The 21,084-nt window shown below is 46.4% G+C and overlaps 4 protein-coding genes across 16 annotated transcripts in view; 3 read left to right on the top strand and 1 right to left on the bottom strand.

Moving 5' to 3' along the window:
* The window catches only part of LOC117581468 (proton channel OtopLc), an 18,799-nt gene extending 11,456 nt beyond the window's left edge, over positions 1–7,343 (top strand). For 4 of the 13 annotated variants that reach the window (XM_034268694.1, XM_034268695.1, XM_034268689.1 and 1 more), the window contains 9 exons: positions 803–913; positions 2,111–2,295; positions 2,364–2,533; positions 2,865–2,976; positions 3,049–3,209; positions 4,164–4,181; positions 4,809–6,238; positions 6,345–6,705; positions 7,113–7,343. In XM_034268694.1, the coding sequence (XP_034124585.1) occupies positions 803–913; positions 2,111–2,295; positions 2,364–2,533; positions 2,865–2,976; positions 3,049–3,209; positions 4,164–4,181; positions 4,809–6,238; positions 6,345–6,705; positions 7,113–7,253 (2,689 nt within the window). In that variant the 3' untranslated portion in view covers positions 7,254–7,343. Of the gene's footprint in view, positions 1–103; positions 456–802; positions 914–2,110; positions 2,296–2,363; positions 2,534–2,864; positions 2,977–3,048; positions 3,210–4,163; positions 4,182–4,808; positions 6,239–6,344; positions 6,706–7,112 lie in introns of those variants that run through there. The other 9 variants (XM_034268698.1, XM_034268699.1, XM_034268697.1 and 6 more) reach the window with 7 other exon arrangements.
* Positions 7,344–10,933: 3,590 nt separating this feature from the next.
* LOC117581469 (ribonucleases P/MRP protein subunit POP1) lies at positions 10,934–14,239 on the bottom strand. The gene is made up of 2 exons (XM_034268705.1): positions 12,566–14,239; positions 10,934–12,499 (listed from the first exon to the last, which is right to left on the bottom strand). Exons 1-2 carry the CDS (start codon positions 14,151–14,153, stop codon positions 11,613–11,615), a joined length of 2,475 nt encoding a protein of 824 aa, XP_034124596.1. The 5' UTR covers positions 14,154–14,239; the 3' UTR covers positions 10,934–11,612.
* A 294-nt stretch (positions 14,240–14,533) lies between these two features.
* On the top strand, positions 14,534–17,268 carry LOC117581473 (myosin-2 essential light chain). The gene is made up of 3 exons (XM_034268710.1): positions 14,534–14,664; positions 14,781–14,808; positions 16,307–17,268. Exons 1-3 carry the CDS (start codon positions 14,662–14,664, stop codon positions 16,717–16,719), a joined length of 444 nt encoding a protein of 147 aa, XP_034124601.1. The 5' UTR covers positions 14,534–14,661; the 3' UTR covers positions 16,720–17,268.
* A 623-nt stretch (positions 17,269–17,891) lies between these two features.
* LOC117581471 (N-chimaerin) lies at positions 17,892–20,331 on the top strand. Its single transcript, XM_034268708.1, has 4 exons — positions 17,892–18,297; positions 18,399–19,562; positions 19,627–19,732; positions 19,804–20,331. Exons 1-4 carry the CDS (start codon positions 18,201–18,203, stop codon positions 19,961–19,963), a joined length of 1,527 nt encoding a protein of 508 aa, XP_034124599.1. The 5' UTR covers positions 17,892–18,200; the 3' UTR covers positions 19,964–20,331.
* Positions 20,332–21,084: the final 753 nt, after the last annotated feature.

Raw genomic sequence — 21,084 nt, 5'->3', positions numbered from 1 at the left:
GAGCAAGAAACAGCAACAGAAACCAAATGAACCCTCGCGAAAATAATTCTGCAAATTGTTTCGTTTCGATTTCGATTTAGAGTTGCAAAAAAAACAATTAGAAATCGAGAACCAGTTGTAAGTTGTAACACAAACTGTACAAGTGAAAGCAAAAAGGAAAACTATCGAGAACTATCGAGACTATCGAGCAATCGATAAATCGAGAACAACTAGAAATCGTCGGGTATCGAGCATCAGAAAATAAAAGTCAGCACAACGGAGACCGAAACGGAAACGGAAACCATGGGCGGCGGTGAAGTGAAGGTCGCTACCGTCGATGTGGAGGGCGGAGACAATATGGCCACACTGCCGGTCTCCCGCTCCCACACCGCCGGCAGCACCGATAGCGCCGAGAAGAACAATGCGGCCAACAAGGAAATGGAGCTCAAGAATGTTATGCCGCAGCCATTACAAAGGTGCGAACCGAACATAATCCATAGGTCATATGTACATGCAAAACGGGGTATCAAAATCAGTGCGGGGAAACGGGAATAGGCTGTGGGGAAACACACACATAGATACACAACGAACACACATTGTATATATATATATATATATATCTCTTCCACATAAGTATGCTATGACCGTAGGACCCAAAAGTCTCTCTCTCATGCTCCCCTCGCTATCACCTCCTAACCCACCCAGCAGCCAGCTATGTACAATGTGAAACCAACACCAAAACCAAAACCAAAACCAGTACCAAAACCCCTCCCCAAAGCCCACACGCAGAACCAGAAATATCTGAACATCTTCAATCTTATAGGGTTTGCTACACGTTCAAGCCAAATCCAAATAAACACAGTTTTATGCCAGCGAAAATCACGGTACAGGGCACATATCAAACAAATCCAATAACGGGACCAATCGAACTCTGGTAATATGATACCTATGATGAACACCATCAACCAAAATTCCCCCACCATTAAAACCAACTCCAAAAGTGTCTTCACCCTGTGTTCCCCTCGTGTTTCCTTGTAATGCGCGTAATCCTTCCATGTGTACACAGCAGATTGTGGGATTATCTCTTGAATTAGACAAGGGGAAAGGGAAGCCAAAAGGAAAAGGATAGATACATTTGCAGAACCATCACTCTCTTATGCCTAAGGTCTTATTACTTTCAATTTGCAAGTTACTGTTGAATTTTCCTCTATAAAATAATAAACATTAATGGGTTTTATGCTACAGAATATTTGTGTATAAAATTAATAGCCCATCCTTTACACATATATTAGTTGAAAGTCGAAATTGAAATCTGTTATTTCTATGGGATACCTACACACATTCCACGTCCGCTGCGACTTAGTTTCCTCTCCAGTTCTCAAGGATATTTCTCCATATCCATTATGTACATATGTTCAATAAATTCTCCCATCAGATTGAATTCCGGCGAGCTCAGGCTCCCCGTGCACTTCAGCTTCATCCTTTTCCGCACAGAGTGGGTTGTGGTGGGGTATGCAAATGGGTGACTGCCCAAGCAGGGGGGCACGGCACACGATTTGTGTGTATTTTAAGCTGCAGCCAAGTCGAGTCAAGTCGTTGAGCCCGCCAACTGGGTCACTCAAATGACTGCCTGCAAATGAGTTGTTGGCACACACACACACACACACACACAGTGAGTCGTATCAGCATTAAGTGAATGTGGGTTGTGGGCCCCACTGTGCAAGGTGGAGGAGGGCTAATCAAATATCAAATAAGGGCTAATACACGGGAACTGTTATGCTCTCGAGCTGTCAAGAGAGTGAGAGAGAGGCGGCTGCACTTGAGATGCTCTTCGAGAGCATGCATGTAGTTGCATGTCAGTCACACAGATACGCCAACACACAGACACACACCCAAACACACACACACATATACTCATACGAAAGTAGGTGATTGAGACACTCTCGCACTTACAAGAACCGGGATAGTGGGTCAACTCGGTGGGGGAGTTGCAGCCGGATCTTGACACACTTCACCCACACGCACACACACTAACAACAGCACCCACCCCCACCCCGAATTTTCCCATTTGATAAATTTTTGAAGCCATGAACTAATGATGGAACTCCTTCCCCAAACACCCCGAAAACAGGACATCGCTATTCATCGTGACTAGCCTGGTGTACGCGATCCTCCTGATCGTCGTGTGCATTGCATACGTGATCAGCGATGTGACCACACACCGCCTGCCAGTTCTCTACTATGAGACATTCTTCACGTATCTCTACGGCGTCAGCATACTCTTCCTCCTCTACGTATTCTGTTTCCTGCTGCAGGGTAAGTTCAGTTCAGGATTTTCCGGTCACATGTGTCCCTCATGTGTTACTTATTGTGCGTTCCATTAGAGAGCTCTTGCTGCAATGGCGGCAATGGCAATGGCAATGGCAGCAAGCCGAAACCCCAACCCAAGGAGAAGAAATCGAAGAAAGCCAAGAATGCCGATCCGGCCGATTCGAAGGAAGCGAAGGGCTCCAAGGACTCTGGCAAAGCAGCTGTCAAAGGCGCCGCATATCAAGTAAATATTTTCATTGATGAATTTTCATGTAGAAAAATTATTATAGATGGACTTCAGGGCTTGATATTCAGAGGGTCAGAGGGTTAGCCTTTAGCTTTCTGTTCAATTAATGCTTAGTGATTTCTACTTAAAAATCGTAAGAAAGAACCTGATCAAAAGTGATCCACAGATGCATTTCTTTGGTTAAGCATTCAATAGATGTTCACTGTTGGCACACCCAAAGCGTTGGTGTGTTAATTGTGTTCTGAGGCCGCCTCAATTATGGATCATACGCGAATTTCCCATGGCATTGAACATCGAATTCTCTTTCACTCTCTTTTTTTCTGTGCAGGAAGCACCCGTGGATGCCGAGGTGGCCGTCACCCCGAAGAATGTACGCAAGAGGAAGACCACTCATAGCGATCCGACGCACGGCAGCTTCTTCCTGCGAGTGGGAGCCATTGGTAAGAGCGGGCCACCAGCAATGTGTGTGTGTGGCAGTGTGTCACAGCGTTCTGATTACTGATTTTGTGCAGCATTCGGTCTGGGTGCCATGATCTACATTGGACTGGAGTTTGGATCGTTCTTTGAGATACCCTTCGATTCGCCCTGCCATCACATACTGATCGGTGTGAATCCGTTGCTCCAGATGATTTTCACCTTTATGCAAATGTACTTTATATTCATGAATGCACGGGTAAGTGTCGATGTCCAACATTTGTGTTTCTCTTTGCGTGTGTGTGTCTAAAAGAACTAAACCAAAGAACACTGTAAGAGTATGACCACAACTACAACTACAACTACTACTACTTTCTACTACTACTACTACTACTACTACTACCACCTACTACTATTATCCTACGGCTATACCTGTAATCGTATGTTAAATGTTAAAACAAACAATAAGTACACGAAACCACATCCCGAAGGCTTCCAAAATAAGTTCGAGGTTAGTCTTCCATCTGCCACCTCTCTCTCTCTCTAGAGTTCGGTTTTGAGTTCGAGTTCGGGTTCGCGGGCTCTCGGGTAGACTCGGTTTCGGTGTTTAGGAATCATTAGGAATCCGGTTACGGTCGCCCCGGTCTCTCATCCCTCACTTTGTATCGCTGTATCGCTATATTCGTATCTGGCGTGATAATTGGCAGTTATGCAATTGAGTTGAGTTTCAGTTGAGTTTTCATTCATGCATTCGCGCATCTGCCACTGCCACTGCCACTGCAACTGCAATCAACATTCGCACCCATATAACATATACTCCACTCGTACCACAAACAACCGCTATTCACATCATCAATTCGCTTGCCATGCTTCTCTCTCTCTCTCTCTCTCTGGCTCGAACGTAATGCCAAAACCACAGCAAGTGGCATCCACTCGCAGTCCAGTGCTATTCGGCTGGGGTCGAATCGATCATCACCATCCACCATTCATCACACAAACAACAACAAAAACCACAACACGCATTTCAAACCCTCAAACATTCCATCCATCCATTCCATTCATTCATTCATTCATTCATCCATCCATCCATCCATCAATGCATTCATTGTTTTTTAAATAAATTTTTGTCGAAATTTGCTAAGTAGTTATTTAATGAAACCATTTTTGTGTACATAATCCCACAACAACCGCCCCACAATTCGCGCGATCGCAGACTAGGCCACCATTTCAGGTACGATATGCAAATCATTTTCTACTCTACTCTACTGTACTCTCTACTACTCTACTACTCTACCCCCCTACTCTACGCTCATTTCTCACACTGTATACCGCATATACATACGACAAAAAACAAAACATATGTACATCCAGCCACATATCAGAGACATCCTAGATCTATGACATGTCTACCGATATTCGCATATGCTAACCAATAGACAACAATATCTCTCTCTCTCTCTCTGTATCTCTCTATAACTTATAATATCAATAAGGGATCGATTCCATGTCTGATGTGGCAGTTTGGTTTTTGTTTAGTTGTCCCAACTCATCACCGATTATCCCTGGCAGAGTAAAAATCAAAGTTCCGATCTGTTAAAGCAATCCAAAAGAATTCGCATTAAAGAGCTTTCCCGGTTTCGTTTATCTGTAAAATAGATTGAATTTTCTTTGATCTTTGATGTGTGTAAGCTCTGCCGGGATAGTCGGGGACACGGTTCGGCTAATACCGATTCCGAATTTTTGCTTGTAATCTACGTAATCAATGTACCTGCAACCCAGCGACAGGCAAGAGTCTCAGTTGTACTCAAGCGTACCCACTCTCTTTTCTCTGTTTCTTGATCTCTGTCTGAACTTGCAGCTGAACATCCACCGCTTCAAGGTGATTGCCCGCTTCGGGCTGATGCATGTGGTGGCCACCAATATTTGCGTGTGGATCCGAACGCTGGTGAAGGAGTCGCTGCTGGAGATCACCATTTGGCACCAGAAGAACGAGGCCGATCCGGAGGCTTCCTCCATAGCCCACTCGGTGCGGCAGCATGCGCTGCGCCATGCAGGGACCGTTCTACGCACCCATACCGGCCCGAACAGCGAGTTCGAGGTGCTGGATGGGGAGGATCTGCTGCCCAAGGATGTCTACAAGAGCGACAATGTGCTGTCGAAGTTGGTGCGCAACACCGTCGACGGGATCTCGAAGAGCCTGGGCATGGGCGGGGATGTGGCCAGCACCACGGCGAGCAGCATTGTCAGCAGCACCACCACCAGGGCACCGTACACGACGGCCGGCTATCAATGGCACAGCACTACTATGGCCCGCAAGCTGAAGAAGTTTATCACAAGTGCCACCACAGCAGCCACCACAACGGGCGGCAGCCCCAGCACCATTGCCAGCACCACCACCACCTTCGGCACAACCACCAACACCAGCCCATTGACCACCACCACCGCCATACCCATTTCCGCCGGCAGCACTGCAACGGACGCCATCAGCAGCACGACCAGCGAATCGACCTTCAGCGGCCTCCAGCGACTCCTCACCAGCGCTGCCCCGAGTCTGACGCCAGTCGATGGGTCCGCCTCCTCGGCGTTGCCCGCTGCTGCCACTGGCAGCGTCTCCTCGTTCCTCAACAACTTTGTCGCCTCCACGCCCAGCAGCGGCATCGGCATCGGCATAGGTGCCAGCACCGAGGGCCCAGTGAACATCATGAACAACCTGTTCGGACCCGGCATGGAGAACAGCTTCCAGACATACTCGGACATATCGCACGAGGAGTCCAGCGGCGGACTGGTGGCCTTCGAGAATCTGGAGAGCCTGGACAGCATTTACCCGGCGGCGCTGTCTTCCAACATTGGCACACTCAACTCCACCGCCTGCGGGCGCATCGATATTATGGGGACCATTGTGTACGACTCGGCGCCGTATCTGTATCCGTTCATTATTGAGTATTCGCTGATCGGTGCGGTGGTTTTGTATGTCATGTGGAAGCACATCGGCCGCTATCCGGGACGGATGAACGACGAGGATTTGGAGCACCGTCTGGAGGTGATGCTATCGCGTCGTGCCGTCGCCATGGCGCAGCAGGCACGCTCCGGTCGCGTCGACTGCGTTGGCTCGTCGAAGGGACTGTTCTTTGGTCTGCTGCTGTTGGTCGGCGCCCTCATTTGCCTGATACTCTTCTTCGTCTTGGTGCGTCATCAGCAGTTCTCGCTGTTGGCCATTTATCTGGCCGATGCCAGCCACTGCATCCTCATGGCCTTCGCCATACTGGCCATCATAGTGGGCTTCATCAGGTCTGGTTCTCCATATTCCTCATCTAGATCTAGATCCAAACCTACATATATCCTCGCTTGATTTTTTCGAACCACACTAACGACACTCTCCACTCCACTTTCACAGGGTCAAGAATCTGAAGTTCCGCTGCGAGGAGCAATCCAATCTGAATGACATCTTGTTGCGCATCTCGGCCTTTGGTCTCTTCACCTACTCTGTGTTCAGCATCATTGCCGGCAGCCTGAAGGTGCTGGAGAGCGAGCCCAGCCTCCTGGTGACGACCACCGGCGGTGTGGCCGTCTTCCAGGTGATCTTGCAGCTGCTCTTCATCGCAGATGTATCGCGGCGTCGCGTCCACTTGCCGGAGCACGATCGCAGCAAGCCCGGCCGCCAGATTGTCACTTTCCTACTCATCTGCAACGTGGCCATGTTCGCCATCTACACATTCGAAGCTCAAAAAGTATTCGCCAATCCTGTAAGTAGATATGTACGTAAGCGAGACTGAGTTAAGTAAAACGATTAACGCTCTCGTTCTCTAATCGTTCCGTTCTGTATGTTCTACTCTAATTAATGTTTAACACGATATCTGTCCGTCATCTCTCCAAATGTACATAAATGTCTTCATGTCTTCCCTATGGCTTATGCATGTTTCTGTGTGTTCAAGAGTCCTGCATGAAGCCACAGCTATAACCAACCGAGAGTTTAACTCTTTCGAACATTTCCTACTCGAATTTTTTGAAATGAAATACCTTTTGTGGGTTCATGAAGGGCTCCACTCATTGAATGAAGCTTCTGTGTTGTACTCATGCATGTTGTTTTGTGTTAGTCTATGAATCGTTACCTAATTATTTACCCAACTAATACCAAAAAATGGATCCTGTTTCGAATCTGCAGGTTCAGCTTGATTTCTATGGCTTTGTGCCCTGGTCCATCATTCAGCGCATCACACTGCCGTTGTGCATCTTCCATCGGTTCCACAGTGCCGTGACACTCGCCGAGATCTGGAAGACCACCTACAAGGCACGCCTGGAGTAAGCAGGGAGGCGATACGCAGGCTGCAGTCAGTCCCCCCCAGGCCGCTGGATGTCGAGGGAGTTATGAAAATGCACCAAACAAAAACCAAAATGTAGCGAACCCACAAACCAAAACGCAAACAGAAAACAAGTGAAAAAAGTTAGTTTCTAATTACATATTAAACATTATGCAAAACAAAAACCTACCGTATAATTATATATATATTATATAGGTTTTTTTTTTGTGTTTGTTTATGGTTTATGTTTTTAGTTTACGCGTACGAGTAGGTTAAAACAAAAGCAAAAGCGAAACCAATGCGAAAATTCAAGCGAAACGAAACGAACGAAGTCGAAGTCGAAGTCGAAACGATCGATAGACGATAAGAAGAGGGGCATGGGCCAATGCAACCCTGCTTGTGGAGTGTGGAATCAATTGACGCTGACAGTCAGTCAGTCAGTCGCTTAATGCTTTACCCATTTGCTTTTCTTACTCTTTAGTTTGTTAATCATGGAAATCATGGAATCTAAGAACTAAGTCATAGTGTTTACAGAACCCTCTTCCCCAGAAACCACTTCCCCAGAATCACATGGCACACGAATACGTTTAATCTCAGTTGAATATTTAATTATTAGTTAATTTCCTTAACACGCTGCAATACAATACCAAGATAATATTAATTTTATAATTGTTTTATCATTATCCAAACATAAAAAACAAACCAAAAACCAAAACATAAAAAATCAATTAAAATTCATATAACGAATAAGAAGTGAATTATTCTACAAAATGGTTGTTTATTTTTCGAGTTTGCTCAATGAGTAGGTAAGGAATACCCCTCCTGGGAGTGGGATGACTTCCTACACACACATACACACACACACACACACACACATTGCCATGAAGAAATCAGCAAACAGGAACCGGAAATGGGGCACATTTCAATTTCAATCTTTAACAAGCATACAAAACAAACTAAACAAAAAAGACAAACCAGCCGAACAAAAACAAAACTGTGATGAATACTATAATTTTTACTCTCTCTCTCTCTCTGTCTTGAATTTCTCACACTTTCTGCTCTCATTTTAATCTGCAATATTTATGAGTTTGTTGTATATTAATTATATTTTCGTGCATTTTCAGCTGCATTTCAGTTTCGGGTCGCAAAAACTTTTGTAAGAATTTAAGCGAAACACAAATGGCATTGCAACAACTTCATGGCACCAAAAACAAAAAACCTATTAAAACCAAAAGAAAAACAACAAAAAAACACAAAAAAAAACCAAATGAATTGTGGCATTCTGAGGCCAAAAATGAATATAAAACAAAAAAGAAAAGAAAAGAAAATGAGAAAAAACACACATTTTTAATATACATTATATAAAAGTTTATAAATGTCCATTTTTTGATTATTAGTAGTGATGTTAAACGAAAACCAAAAAGCAACAAAAGAATGCATAATTAACGATAAACATAATACTAATAATAATTGACAACAAAATATTGTATGTATGTTATAGCATAGGATCGAAGCGAACCTTTTCGCCGAGAATCTACAGTGAATACAGAACACACAGGAAAGGAAAGTAAGACAGTGAAAGTAAAAGAAAGCAAGTACCGAAAGAACGAATACGATTTACGAATACGAATACGAATACTATCCCCGCATTTATGAAACAAAAAAACGATCGATGAAAACCCAAAAGAGAGAACAAAAACAAAGGGAAACACAATTTGAAACACAATCTACAATGTTAAGATTACATTTTGAAAGATATATTGCCACGTATATCTATAAATATATGTATACTAACCCACCAAATTCAAAGTATTTCAAAGTTTTATACACACGAAGATGAATCGCAGGACAAGACACCATATACCCATCCCCCAAAACAAGAACCCCACATAAAGCCCCATCCTACTCTATCACTATACCCCAGAAAAAAAACAATATACAGCTGAAACTTGAAGAAAAGTAATGGAAAACGAAAACAAAAGAGTAAGCATCATCAGTTTGCTAAAGACCAAAGAGGAAGGACATCAAATGAGGAAGAAAAGTCAAGAGAAAAGATAAATACAAATTTGAGAGTTGAATTTTGAAAGGACTTGTCGGTGGAGTAACGGAACACACTGCCCGTCAAGTGATCCACGAGAGTACATGAATATCTACAGCAAGTCTATAAGTACATACACAAATACATGGTAAACACGCCCTAACGATATAAATGTATTCTAAATGTATGTGTGTGTATTTGTAGCTCCAGATTAGGGCCATATACATATACGATTCTATATACAATCCAAGAAAATAAAAACCAATTCCAAAAACCAAATATATAATTATGTGTATGTATGTGTATGTTTCAAACTTAAAGGAAATTCAATGCTCAACAAAAATGGGAAATGAGCAAAATGTGGGCAAAAGGCATACGTATACAATATACAAATACTCTCATAATAGATAAAGCCAAAATCGAACAAATCATAAGTAGTTCAGCACACAGATATCCAAACAAACACACACAGACAGACATAAATATATTCAAAGTTTGCGAATCAAATTCAGTTTGAAACTTGTACTTGTGTAGGCTCTTAGTAATTGTAATTGAATGAAGAATATACATACATACAAGCATCACACATACTATATATACATATATTATATATATATATATAAATCTAATTGTTTTTTCTTTACAATTTAGTTATACATAAGATCAAATCATATTTTATGTCATACAACAAACAAACAACAAAGTAAAGTGAATAAAACATAAACGGATCACAGCCGAATGACCGAAATATTTATTAAATGTTTCAACTAAGTTGTATAATTATAAGTGAAAGAGTTTACATAATGGAATTATGTATCTGTATCTACATATGTGAAATGACAGACCAGACAGCATTCTCGGACAGCATTTCGGGCCAGAGATTGGATAGATGGATGATTGATGGATGATCTGCAGAGTTCTGAAGAGAAGCAGATCGATGATCGGATCGATGTGGGCAGAAAATTCAAATTCGAAAAGAAAACGCAACTTAACGCACAACAACAACAACAAAAACAAGAGAAAACACCAAAAGCATAAAAAACAGCTATAAAACTTCCCAAAGTAACGAAAAAAAAACAAGAAACAACACAAACAACCATATAAGTATATATAGAGTACATATGTATACATAAGCAGTATATAGACAATTTCAATAACTGATAAATATACAATATATATATATATACACTTATATATAAAGAGATTGCCCAATATTAAGCGAAAAATCAAGTACATTTTCCCATAACCAAAACCAAAACCAAAACCAATTCCAAATCGAATAATTCAACAATTACAAGTGAAATCGATGAATACACAACACACACTCTCCCATAAAGAATTGTAAGCAATTTTTTAATCATTGTCGCATTTTTGAAACGAAAATGAAGAGAACAAAACAAAAACTAAATTAAACCATTTCGATTTATTCGAAGCCCACACAGACACAATCCAACACACATTCGCAACACTCACAACTACACACACACACACCCCACACACACACACACAGACACATTCACTCTCTCGTTTGAATACATTGCATAACGAATACAAAGAAATTGAATTAAAAAACAAGTTGGATGTGGAGGTGGATGATGGTAAAACGAAGCAAGAATGACATACAAGTAATTTTAAATTGAATAAAAATTAGTATTAAATATGTACAACAAATGTCACATATGTCTTTTATTTTCAACGATATTCGACTCAGCAGCGTTGCTTATTTCAGCTAATCGATCCTTTGAAAGGAAAATTACAGATAGAAGTTACAAATAAGATTTAATAAGATTTTCTTCTCCTTGTCTCTCCAAACGAAAGCGGTCTTTGGCCTGTATCTTTCTGTTCTTCCTGGTATCAATTGCTAGCCCATTGGCATCCAATAAATTTCTCTGAGCTGACAGAACTGCCTTCTTAATACCATAACTCACTTAAATGTAGGGATTCATTTTCTTCAATTATTGAAAGCTAAAAAATATAAGCTACACAAATTATTTTAAGCGAAACAAATAGCCATTATTTCCCTACCTACAATATGACTTTCAGCATCCTATAATAAGAAATTATTTTCCGCACACGAATTTGTACCCTTGAGAGACTTTAATTTATCGATTGGGGAAAAAATTGTTCACAAAAATAGCTGAATTACTTCAAAGTAAACCCAATATTCCAAAGAAAACGTATAGCTTCCATGCAATAGGGTTTTCTGAATTCAATTGAAACAAATTCTTCAGAAAGGATCTTATAAGGCAGCCAAAAATCGGGTCAATAGCTCTCGGATATGCTAGGAACAATATATATAAACATTGGCCATGAGCTTACTCTCGTATCAAAAGGTCTGGACGGCCACATTCAAATTCACTTGGAGGGAGGCCCAGCGATAGTCGTGGCTGTCGGGGTCGCGCACCAGGCACATCGGCTGTTGTTGGTGCCATTTCGTGTTCTCCAGGTTGGTCAGCAACTGCTGCAGGCCGCCGGAGGTTACATAGCCAACGGCACAGACGGTCGCCTCGGTGAAACTGAAGCCGGCTGTGGTCACATATCCGAAGACTTCGCGACTGCACTGACGGCGCACGCTATCGCGCGTCTCGGCGGGATCTGTGGGCAGCCATAGTCGGCACATCTCCAGGAGGTGGGATCGGACCAGCGACGCCGTGTTGGCCGCACGGATGTGGACGCGCTTGGTGGCTGTTTCCTGGAGGCGACGCTTCTCGCGTACTCGGCGAGCCCGCAGGCGCTTCAGCTTGAGTTTGTGGTTACTGCGAAGCTCCTTGCGCGTCCGCTCGTTGAGATCGGGCTGCGGAGGCTCCATGTGGACGGGTGCCTGCTCGTTCCGACTGATCTGACGCCAGCTGCGCTTGTAGTCGGCAGCCGAGGGCAGACATATCAGGGCATTGTCCTTCACATGTCCGCGCGCCTTTAGACGCAACTGGACCTGGATGAGGCAGTCGTCGGGCACCACATCGGGCAGCGGCTGGCGCTGCCGCAGACAATCGGCGATCGACTCTAGCAGCTCTCGGTGTCGCAGCACATGGTACGATCCAATGCCTGGCTTGGTGGGACCATCAGTGGTCCGCCAGTCTCGCACCAGGTGCTTCCATGGCGCACTGAAGGGACTGGCAACCGCCAGCTTCCGGTAGTTGGTGCGTTTGTTGGGCGGCAGACGGAAGTAGCGGGCGCGTCGCTCCTCGGCAGCAACAGACGCCAGCTTTACTCCTGGAATGTTATTCGTGAATTTGGAATATGGTAAACCATCCATCAGGGCGCTTGCCCTGCACTTACCCGCCAATGTGTCGGGCAGATGCTGCTCGCCACCAGACTCCCTGGCCACCGAATCGAACTCGCGCAGGCCGCCGGGCCGGGCGCCCCACATGGTTAGTGTTAGCCAGAGGGCCATGCCGTACTTGGCCGGCGCAATCACGTCCCAGCCGCAGCCGTACCCCAGGCGCTTGTACTTGGTATCCTGGGAGCCGGGACGCTGGATCAGCAGCAGTGGAACCGGCTGCATTTGCTCCTCGAAGGCACAGGGTTGTCCGGGAACCACAGCGTGCTGCTGGCGCAGCTCCTGGTAAGCGTGGGTGGACATAATATCCCTGGCCAGACGATCCCTCTCCTCGCGCTGCCAGAGCGGACTCCGCGGCAAACACTCAGGCTGACTGAACAGGAGACTACCAGTGGGCGCCGCTCCAGCACGAGGTTCCGCCTTGGTGCGCTTGCTGGGACGCTGTAGGCGCGGATCTACGATGTGGAGGCCCATGATGAGGTTCGAGAGCAGCTCGTTGGGGGAATGCAGCTGGAAGGCGGCCTCACAGTAGTCAGCCTGGGTCGACTGGGCCTCAAGCTGACCCTTCCGATGAGCCCGCAGGCTAGAGGCCAGCACCCGCTGGGCCTGGGGTCCCGTCAGGCGAAAGCGGTTGAACTCCTGCCGCAGCACCAGCAGCTGGAGGCTGCCATGCGAGTAGTGCGCGTGACGCTCGAATGCCTTGGTCTGTGTCCAAAAACGCAGCGGCTTTTCCGTTTGCTCCTTCTGTGGCTCTTCCTGTAGGGGCAGCGTCTGCTGCCGCCGGGACTGCAGTTGGAACACGCGCAGCAGCTGCTCGATGGTGGCCTGGGCGGCACTGGGATGCAGCCAAAGCCAGAGGGTTCGCGTAGCTGACTCTCCTTCGTCCAGGGGTCGCCACATGAAGTTGGCACGCTGGAGAGCACCGTGGGGATACTTGTTATCGACGAAAAGCTCTACAGTGCCCTCGCGACGGCCTGTGAGGAAAGTTCGGGCCGTCACGCTCAAGCCGCACTGTGGGCTGGTCATGCGAGCGAGTCCGTTGCGCAGCACCTCCAGGCTGCCCTGCAACTCGACGCAGGTGTAGTAGGATATGTCCTGGAGCAGACAGTGCTGGACGCTGGCCCGGTAGCAGGCGCGATAGGTCTTGTCGCAGCTGGCGTTGGCCAGGCGGTAGCCCCAGCGGTCCACCATGTGGAAGCGCTTGGCGTGCCAGATGTGCGTCTCCAGCCAATTGTGCTTTCGCTGGCGGCGCACGTACTCCTTCAGCAGGTTCCCAGGCCGGCGACGGTATTTGCGCGAGGGACGCTTCCGGATGACCGGGTCATTGCCGCCCTTGCACATCTGGTTCTTGTGGGCGTGGCGGTACTTACGCGGCAGCCGCTTGGGGTGGTGGGACATGGCGCGCCGCCGCATGTGCTTGGGCAGCAACTGGAATATCAGTTTGCTGCTCACGGGATTCAGGGCTTCCGTGATGAGGCCCTCGATCTCGTTCACCGCCCCCGCAGCGTAGCGGTAGGTGGACACGTGCGTGGGCAGTATGATCTTGCCGCCCATGCGGGCATCGTACTCCAGTTTCTGTGTGCTCATGACGGGGCCACTATCTTAAGAATAAATTTTATTTCAAAAACGTTGTCGAAAGATCAAAACAAACTGAATCCGCGGCACGTGGCAATACGGTCACACTACTGCAAAACCATCGATGCCACTATCGATAATGTCGATAGTGGGAAGACGATATCTTAAAATCTATAAAAAATATTTTATATCTCAGGCACCAAGAATTACATATTATTGCCGCTTATGCTCTATGCTTTTATACACATATTCTATACAATCCAATAACAGAAAGTCCTGAAAACTATGAACATAATCATTAGTTTGAATCTGAGTCCCAACTAGCTGATACGATTCGGTATACCAACGGTATATTTTTACAATCAGAAGTTATATTTCGGTACATTTTTGAGGGTCAAGTGCTTATTATATCGATAAGTCCGCGGTCACACTGCTTGTCGCATCAAAATTTTGCCTTCGCACTCAATTTATCCCGTGTTTGTGTTGTTATTTTCCCCAGCCAGCCTACCAACAAATCGATATGGTAAGTGGGCCGACAAGTAATTGACATCATGGCCAATATATAGCCCAATAGCTACATGTGGCTTTTCCACTAAATCATGCTGGAAATTAATGCATTCTTTTGTTTGGTTTTTTCAGGCAGCTTACACCGAGGATCAGTTGGCTGGTGAGTTATCTCTGTCTCACTCTGAGTGGGCGTGTGTGTGCGTGTGTGGATGTTCAAAGTGCCAGCTCAAAGCCCTTCCCTACCCCATGTCAGCCCCACCGACTGCAAAAACAAAAACCAACATAAAAAACAGTTATTTGCCTGCGCTGGCACATTTCAACTCTTTCGCTCTCACTCTGCATTGGAATGCGTGTGTGTGTGAAGGCGATGACACAGAAATATGTGCATGCATGTGTGTGTGTACACATATTCATATGCGGTGCATGAATCATTGATAAAACAAATACTCATCGAATGGTAGGCGGGTGTGAGGAGGGGAAAGCACTGGAAGGCAGCCATACGATCGCGTTGGAATGACTCACCCGGCGAACGACAGTGGTGATAAAGAGAGTAACAGCAGCAGCAGGCGCATTTACAACGGTAGCGGCAGGCGAAGATTCGATACGAGGAGAAGGAATTGCAGGGATTAGCTCACGTCCACTGCCCGGCGGCAACTGCAGTGGCGATCCGATATGATCGCCACATCTCTCGAATCTCGGCCATGTCCAAAGCGGTCGTTCGACCGGCTGCCGCCATTTAAGGCGGACCAGACCGGGCCACCATCACCGTCTGGGTCAAATGCATCTCGATGCCACGACCAGGCCCCGGCCTGACGGCCATTATGGCAGATCTTTACGCAACGATCGAACCTCTACTCCACCTCCCCCCGCCATTTGCTCGCTGCCTGCTCTGCTGATAACTTAATCAGCATCGATTGCTGCTCGATTAGCCACTCCAGTGTGTGCTCTACCCGCCCGCCCGATAAGCCTCTGACGTCAGCCCCTGACCGCATTCAACCGCGAATCCGCGTACTGCAGTCGTTGCTCTGCGGCGCCGCTACGCCATTCATTGCCAAAAATGGGCAAAAATGCGCTGAAATCGTTTGCTTTTATGGCCATTTTGGGCTGCTATATGAGCATGCAATGGCCAAAACAACAACATATCCCGCTCGTGCCTGTGCTATAGAAGCATAGATACCCTTTACTCACCGAAAGGAATGCAGTTTGAAGGCAAATAACTGATATTTACGGCGCAAATTCAAATACTTTTTGGACTCCATAGTTTCACTTAAGTAAACCTTTAGATATTATCATCCTTTGGCGAGGAATTCTTATGTGTAGAGTGGAAGTCTAGATGCTGACTGTAAACACCCCTTTCCAGGGTACACCTCTAAATGCAGGCTCAAAATGATCTGTTCTCTTGCTGCTGCTGCTGCTTTGGCTTTTGCTTTTACTCATGGGGCAGCCTGCGAGGCAGGCCAAATCTGTAAGCCGGAGCTGGAGTGTCAGTAACAGGCGAGGCGGTCATTAAAGCGGTTCATCATGTATTACTACACAGCGCATGTGAAGCCAACATTCACTACGGTGGAAGGTTAATTCATGGAGAAGAGAGAGATTCTTTTATTCTCATTTGATTTTAAATGTTTAACACTCTCGATGTTTTTGTTCGGCTATTCCAGAGTTCCAGGAGGCCTTCAATCTGTTTGACAATCGCGGCGATGGCAAAATCCAGCTGGCCCAAGTGGGCGAATGCCTGCGCGCCCTCGGACAGAATCCCACCGAGTCGGACGTGAAGAAGTGCACGCACCAGCTGAAGCCGGACGAGCGCATCTCGTTCGAGGTGTTTCTGCCCATCTATCAGGCCATATCGAAGGCCCGCTCCGGGGACACGGCCGATGACTTCATCGAGGGACTGCGTCACTTTGACAAGGACGCCAGTGGCTACATATCGTCTGCCGAGCTGCGCCATCTACTGACCACGCTCGGCGAGAAGCTCACCGACGAGGATGTGGAGCAGCTGCTGGCCAACATGGAGGACCAACAGGGCAACGTCAACTACGAGGAGTTTGTCCGCATGGTCATGAGCGGCTAGAACGCGTGTTCTCCACCACCCCAAACTAGCAGCAGCAACATCCACACAAAACAAACAAACAAACAGTAGCAACAACAAAATCAACAACAACACTAAACACACCTGCCAATCTATCAGCTATCAGCTAACATAGTCGATGGCCGATCCAAATGTAGTTCATTCCGCCAGAATTTCCAACTCCGAAATTCCAATTATCATATTCCTATGCCCCATGTCCTTTTGTCCATCCAAGGACGGATCAGAATTAATATTCCAACGAAAGACAACAGAACACAACGACCAACGATGCAAGAAGTAGAGCAAGAGCAGTTGGAGCAGCGGGCTGGAGACCAGGGCAGCTCTTCCGTCTTGCCCAAAAAACTAACAAACCATCGATACAGTAGACTCTTGAATAACGAATTAATCCAGTACACATCATCATGGCCGCGTGATTAACTTGTGCGTATTATTCTAAAGAAATAAGAGACATTTGAACAGTAATTAAACCCGATATTCCGGCGTTTCTTTTGTACCGCAGACTCTAATCTTAAAAAACAAAAAACAAAAAAATGTTATACGATATATGCAGGACTAGGATCCTGGAATGGATCCCAATGTCCACATAACAGCAAGAGTATGATGAAAAGTATTTCTAAACTAAACAAAACAAATCGGATGATTAGCTTATGATGTTTGTTTGAATTTAAATGCTCATTTCAAATTTTTACATGTTTTTTTTTAATAATTTAATATTTGTATTTAATAAACAGAAAAAAAAACATAAAGAGAGCGAGTGAGCGCAGGTTCTTTTTACAAGAAAAAACACCGTACTTAAAAATAAATTAAACCAATTGAGACTGTACATGTTTTATTTATTACTTTTAAGTTTTTCCTCTTGGAACAAGGAATTTCGAAGAGCAATTTAAAATTTGCGCCCACTCAGGGTTGCCAGCGCCAGCTTATCGCATTGCAATACAGTGTGAGCGAGAGACATAAAGTATCCAGTATGAAGGTAGCGCAGCGGCAGACAAACGATAGAATCTCAAGCTTTGAGGCGGTCAACCCACCAAAATGAATACAAATGTTTGTGTGACGACACTTGGGTATCGGCGACACGCAGTACTTTTCTTGCAGTGGCCTGACAGCCCTACTCTCTGCGATTTCAAAACAAATTAAATGGCCGATACTTTAGAAAAGTGATTCATCTGTCTTATAAAACAATATTTTCATTGCTGAGAGTGATTAATATTGAACTGAAAATGAAAATAAACGAATATAATTCCCGCCCATGGACACACATCGGTATCTGCGGTACATTCTGAAAATTAGAAGGTATTTTTTGGTAAAGTTTGTCGATGAATCCGCGGTCACACTGAAAACTGTTTGCAAACAAAAGCGAAAATGTTTTAAACATTTTTTCACTGGCAACCACTGCATTCCCTTAGCTTTCGTCTTGGTAGAGCTTTTAGTTTCGCTTCGCTGCAGTCCAGTCCGCGCGGACCATGGCCCGAAACGCTGCCGCGGGCGTTGTCGCCACTCTGCCTGGCGGAGGCGGCGGCGAGCCCAGCTCTCCAGTGCAAAAGGTGTGGAAGCCCGAGTGTAAGTGATTCAGCCATCACGAGGAGCAACCGGTGGTCACCAATCTCTCTCTATCTCCCTCTCTCTCTCTCTATCTCCCTCTCTCTCTCTATCTTGACTAGTGTACAAGATCCAGCTGGAGGCACCGGCCCCGTGTCCGATGCGCTGCCAGCGCACTCTCCCGCTGCCACCAACAAAGTGCACCGCCGAAGAAGTGGAGCTGGACAACCAGGCCGCGCGGCTGTACGGCTCAGAGTACCATGGTCTGATGGGCCACCTGGAGGCCGAGCATCTGCTTAGTCTAACAGGAGGAGAAGGCAGCTATCTGGTGCGGCGCAGCCCCATGTCCGACGGCTTCTACACGCTGAGCCTGCGCTTCAACAAACGCACCAAGCACTACAAGCTGTTCCACAAGCCCGGCGTGGGCCACTACTTGCGCGAGCAGGACAAGCGCTTCGACTCGGTGTACGATATGGTGGCCGACGGCCTCATCAACTTCCACATGCAGCTGCATGCCAGCCCCATCATACAGCAGATTAATCAGCAAACCAAAAACTGCTATCAGCAAAGTCCCTACATGACCCTCAACGGTCGCAAGCTCCGGGCCCTCTCCAACGAACTGGGCAAGACCAATGCCGCTGCCGCTGCCGCCGCCGCAGCCGCTGCTGCCACTGGCGCAGCAAAGGATGAGGCCGCCCCCAAGGATGTGGATGTGCCATTGACGCCGGCGCAGCCCTCGGCCAGTCAGCCGCCCGCTGTTGCAGTGGATCCCATGCCGCTGATCTACGAAAAGCTGCACCTCTTCAAGGTGCACACCTTTAAGGGCCTCAACTGGTGCGAATTCTGCGCCAACTTCTTGTGGGGCTTCACCGCTCAGGGCGTCAAGTGCGAGGCCTGCGGCTTTGTGGCGCACACCAAATGCTCTGAGCTGGTGCCGCCCAAGTGTGTGCCCGATCTGAAGCGGATTCGCGGCGTCTTTGGCACCGATCTGGCGACCATGGTCCAGCTAGATCCCCGCCACCAGATCCCTTTCGTTGTGCGTCGCTGCGTGGAGGAGGTCGAGGCCCGGGGCATGCTTCAGGAGGGCATCTACCGCGTCTCGGGATTCGCTGACGAGATCGAGGCCCTCAAGCTGGCCCTTGACCGAGAGGGCGAGAAAACAGACATGTCCGAGGCGGCCTACGGCAATGTCAATGTCATTGCTGGCACCCTGAAGCTCTACCTACGGCTGCTGCCCGTTCCGCTCATCACGTTCCAGGCGTACCCCAGCTTCATGACTGCCGGACGTAAGTGTTGTGCTTTGATTTGATTTCTGATCTGGAACTGAAGGCCATGTAAAACTCGTTTTAGGGAACACCAAACAGGCGGAACAACTGAAGCTGATGTCAGAGGCTGTGCGGAGTCTGCCGCCGGCACACTACAGCTGCCTGCAGTACATGCTGGAGCACCTCAAGCGGTGAGTAGTTTGCTGACCCTCCCATGCCAACTGAAACCCAACTGAAAATCGCCTCATCGCATCCGCTGCAGCGTGGCCTCCCACTATGCCGTCAATAAGATGAACGAGCACAACCTGGCAACCGTGTTCGCACCCACGCTGATAGCCACGCCCCAGCACATGACGAACCTGACCGAGGAGATATTCATGCTCTCCTCGCTGATCACCCACTGCAAGACCATATTTGCTTGAGGGCCACACGAAAGCCTCAAGCACAGACCAGAGGGAGAACACCACACACTAGAGGGAGCAAACAGCTATCTGCTGCTCTCGCATGAGCTGCGCACCTTAATTGGCAGTTTGCCCAGCATTTACCTTAATTTATTTATGAACTTCCGATGCATCCTCGATATTTCCACCAAAAATGTAGCCTAAGTATCCATGAATAGCGCTTTAAAATTCCCCAGTTTTGTAAGGATTACATCGAAGAACAAAAGTAGACGGCATTTAATGTTGTAGGGATCTAACGTACGAATTTACTGAACTTCTGAAATACTTTTAGCATACTCTTACGATAATATCGTTACAAGAAATATATTTATTTTATTTATATAAAACTACCACCACAATTGTTTAAATCGCATACCATGAAATATTTGTCAAAAAGCGGCATCCGTTCGGCAGTCTTCTTTTTCTTGTGGCCGTCGACAAAGTCAAAATGGGAACGTACAAGCACGTATCCGATCAGGAAAAACTATTTAAAGATCCAGCTTACAAGGAAGAAGTTCGCCAATTTCGCAAAGAAAAAGAGAAGATGTATAAAGACACAATGATTTCTATCAAAGAAGAAAAAGAGGCTGCCGAGATACAAATGCAGAATATTGCGTTTAAAGTGGACGACGATATCTTGCTTAAAGAGGACGACGAGCTGATGGTTGATATCCTGCGCCAACTAGAGGATGAAGCAAAAACCAAAGTGCCAGCCAGTGATAAAGTGGATTCTGAAACGTAAGTGCAATTATTTTGTGTGTTTATTTAAAACATTCAATTTAGTTTTTAACTGCTCTCCCGCTCTCCAGCGTTGCTGCGTTTCAGAAGAAGGCAGGAAGTCCAAGGTAAGTAGCTAAAGGCTTGGACCCGACAAATATTGAATATAATTTATATCTGCTTCACCGCACAGAATTGGCCCTACAAAGCAGCTAATTGTTAACAATATCAAGATTAAACCACTGGGCAGGTCCGCCGTCAATGAGCCTAAAAAGGTACCAGCGGAGCCGGGATTATTCAAAGTTCCAAAGTAAGTAGAATTAGCTTAACAAAACCTTAACAAATGGAATTTCATTTATATCTGCTTCACCGCTCAGAATTCCTGC

The sequence above is a fragment of the Drosophila guanche genome, unplaced genomic scaffold (genome assembly GCF_900245975.1).
Source record: "Drosophila guanche unplaced genomic scaffold, DGUA_6, whole genome shotgun sequence".
Lineage (NCBI taxonomy): Eukaryota > Metazoa > Arthropoda > Insecta > Diptera > Drosophilidae > Drosophila > Drosophila guanche.
This window is presented reverse-complemented; position numbering and strand designations above follow the sequence as displayed.

Excerpts from the sequence above, each read along its gene's own strand:
- LOC117581469 (XM_034268705.1), bottom strand. The coding sequence starts at position 14,153 with ATGAGCACACAGAAACTGGAGTACGATGCCCGCATGGGCGGCAAGATC. Across the intron at positions 12,500-12,565 it reads TCTGCCCGACACATTGGCGG|GAGTAAAGCTGGCGTCTGTT; the intron begins GTAAGTGCAGGG and ends ATAACATTCCAG.
- LOC117581473 (XM_034268710.1), top strand. Across the intron at positions 14,809-16,306 it reads CACCGAGGATCAGTTGGCTG|AGTTCCAGGAGGCCTTCAAT; the intron begins GTGAGTTATCTC and ends CGGCTATTCCAG.
- LOC117581471 (XM_034268708.1), top strand. The coding sequence starts at position 18,201 with ATGGCCCGAAACGCTGCCGCGGGCGTTGTCGCCACTCTGCCTGGCGGA. Across the intron at positions 18,298-18,398 it reads AAAGGTGTGGAAGCCCGAGT|TGTACAAGATCCAGCTGGAG; the intron begins GTAAGTGATTCA and ends TATCTTGACTAG. Across the intron at positions 19,733-19,803 it reads ATGCTGGAGCACCTCAAGCG|CGTGGCCTCCCACTATGCCG; the intron begins GTGAGTAGTTTG and ends CATCCGCTGCAG.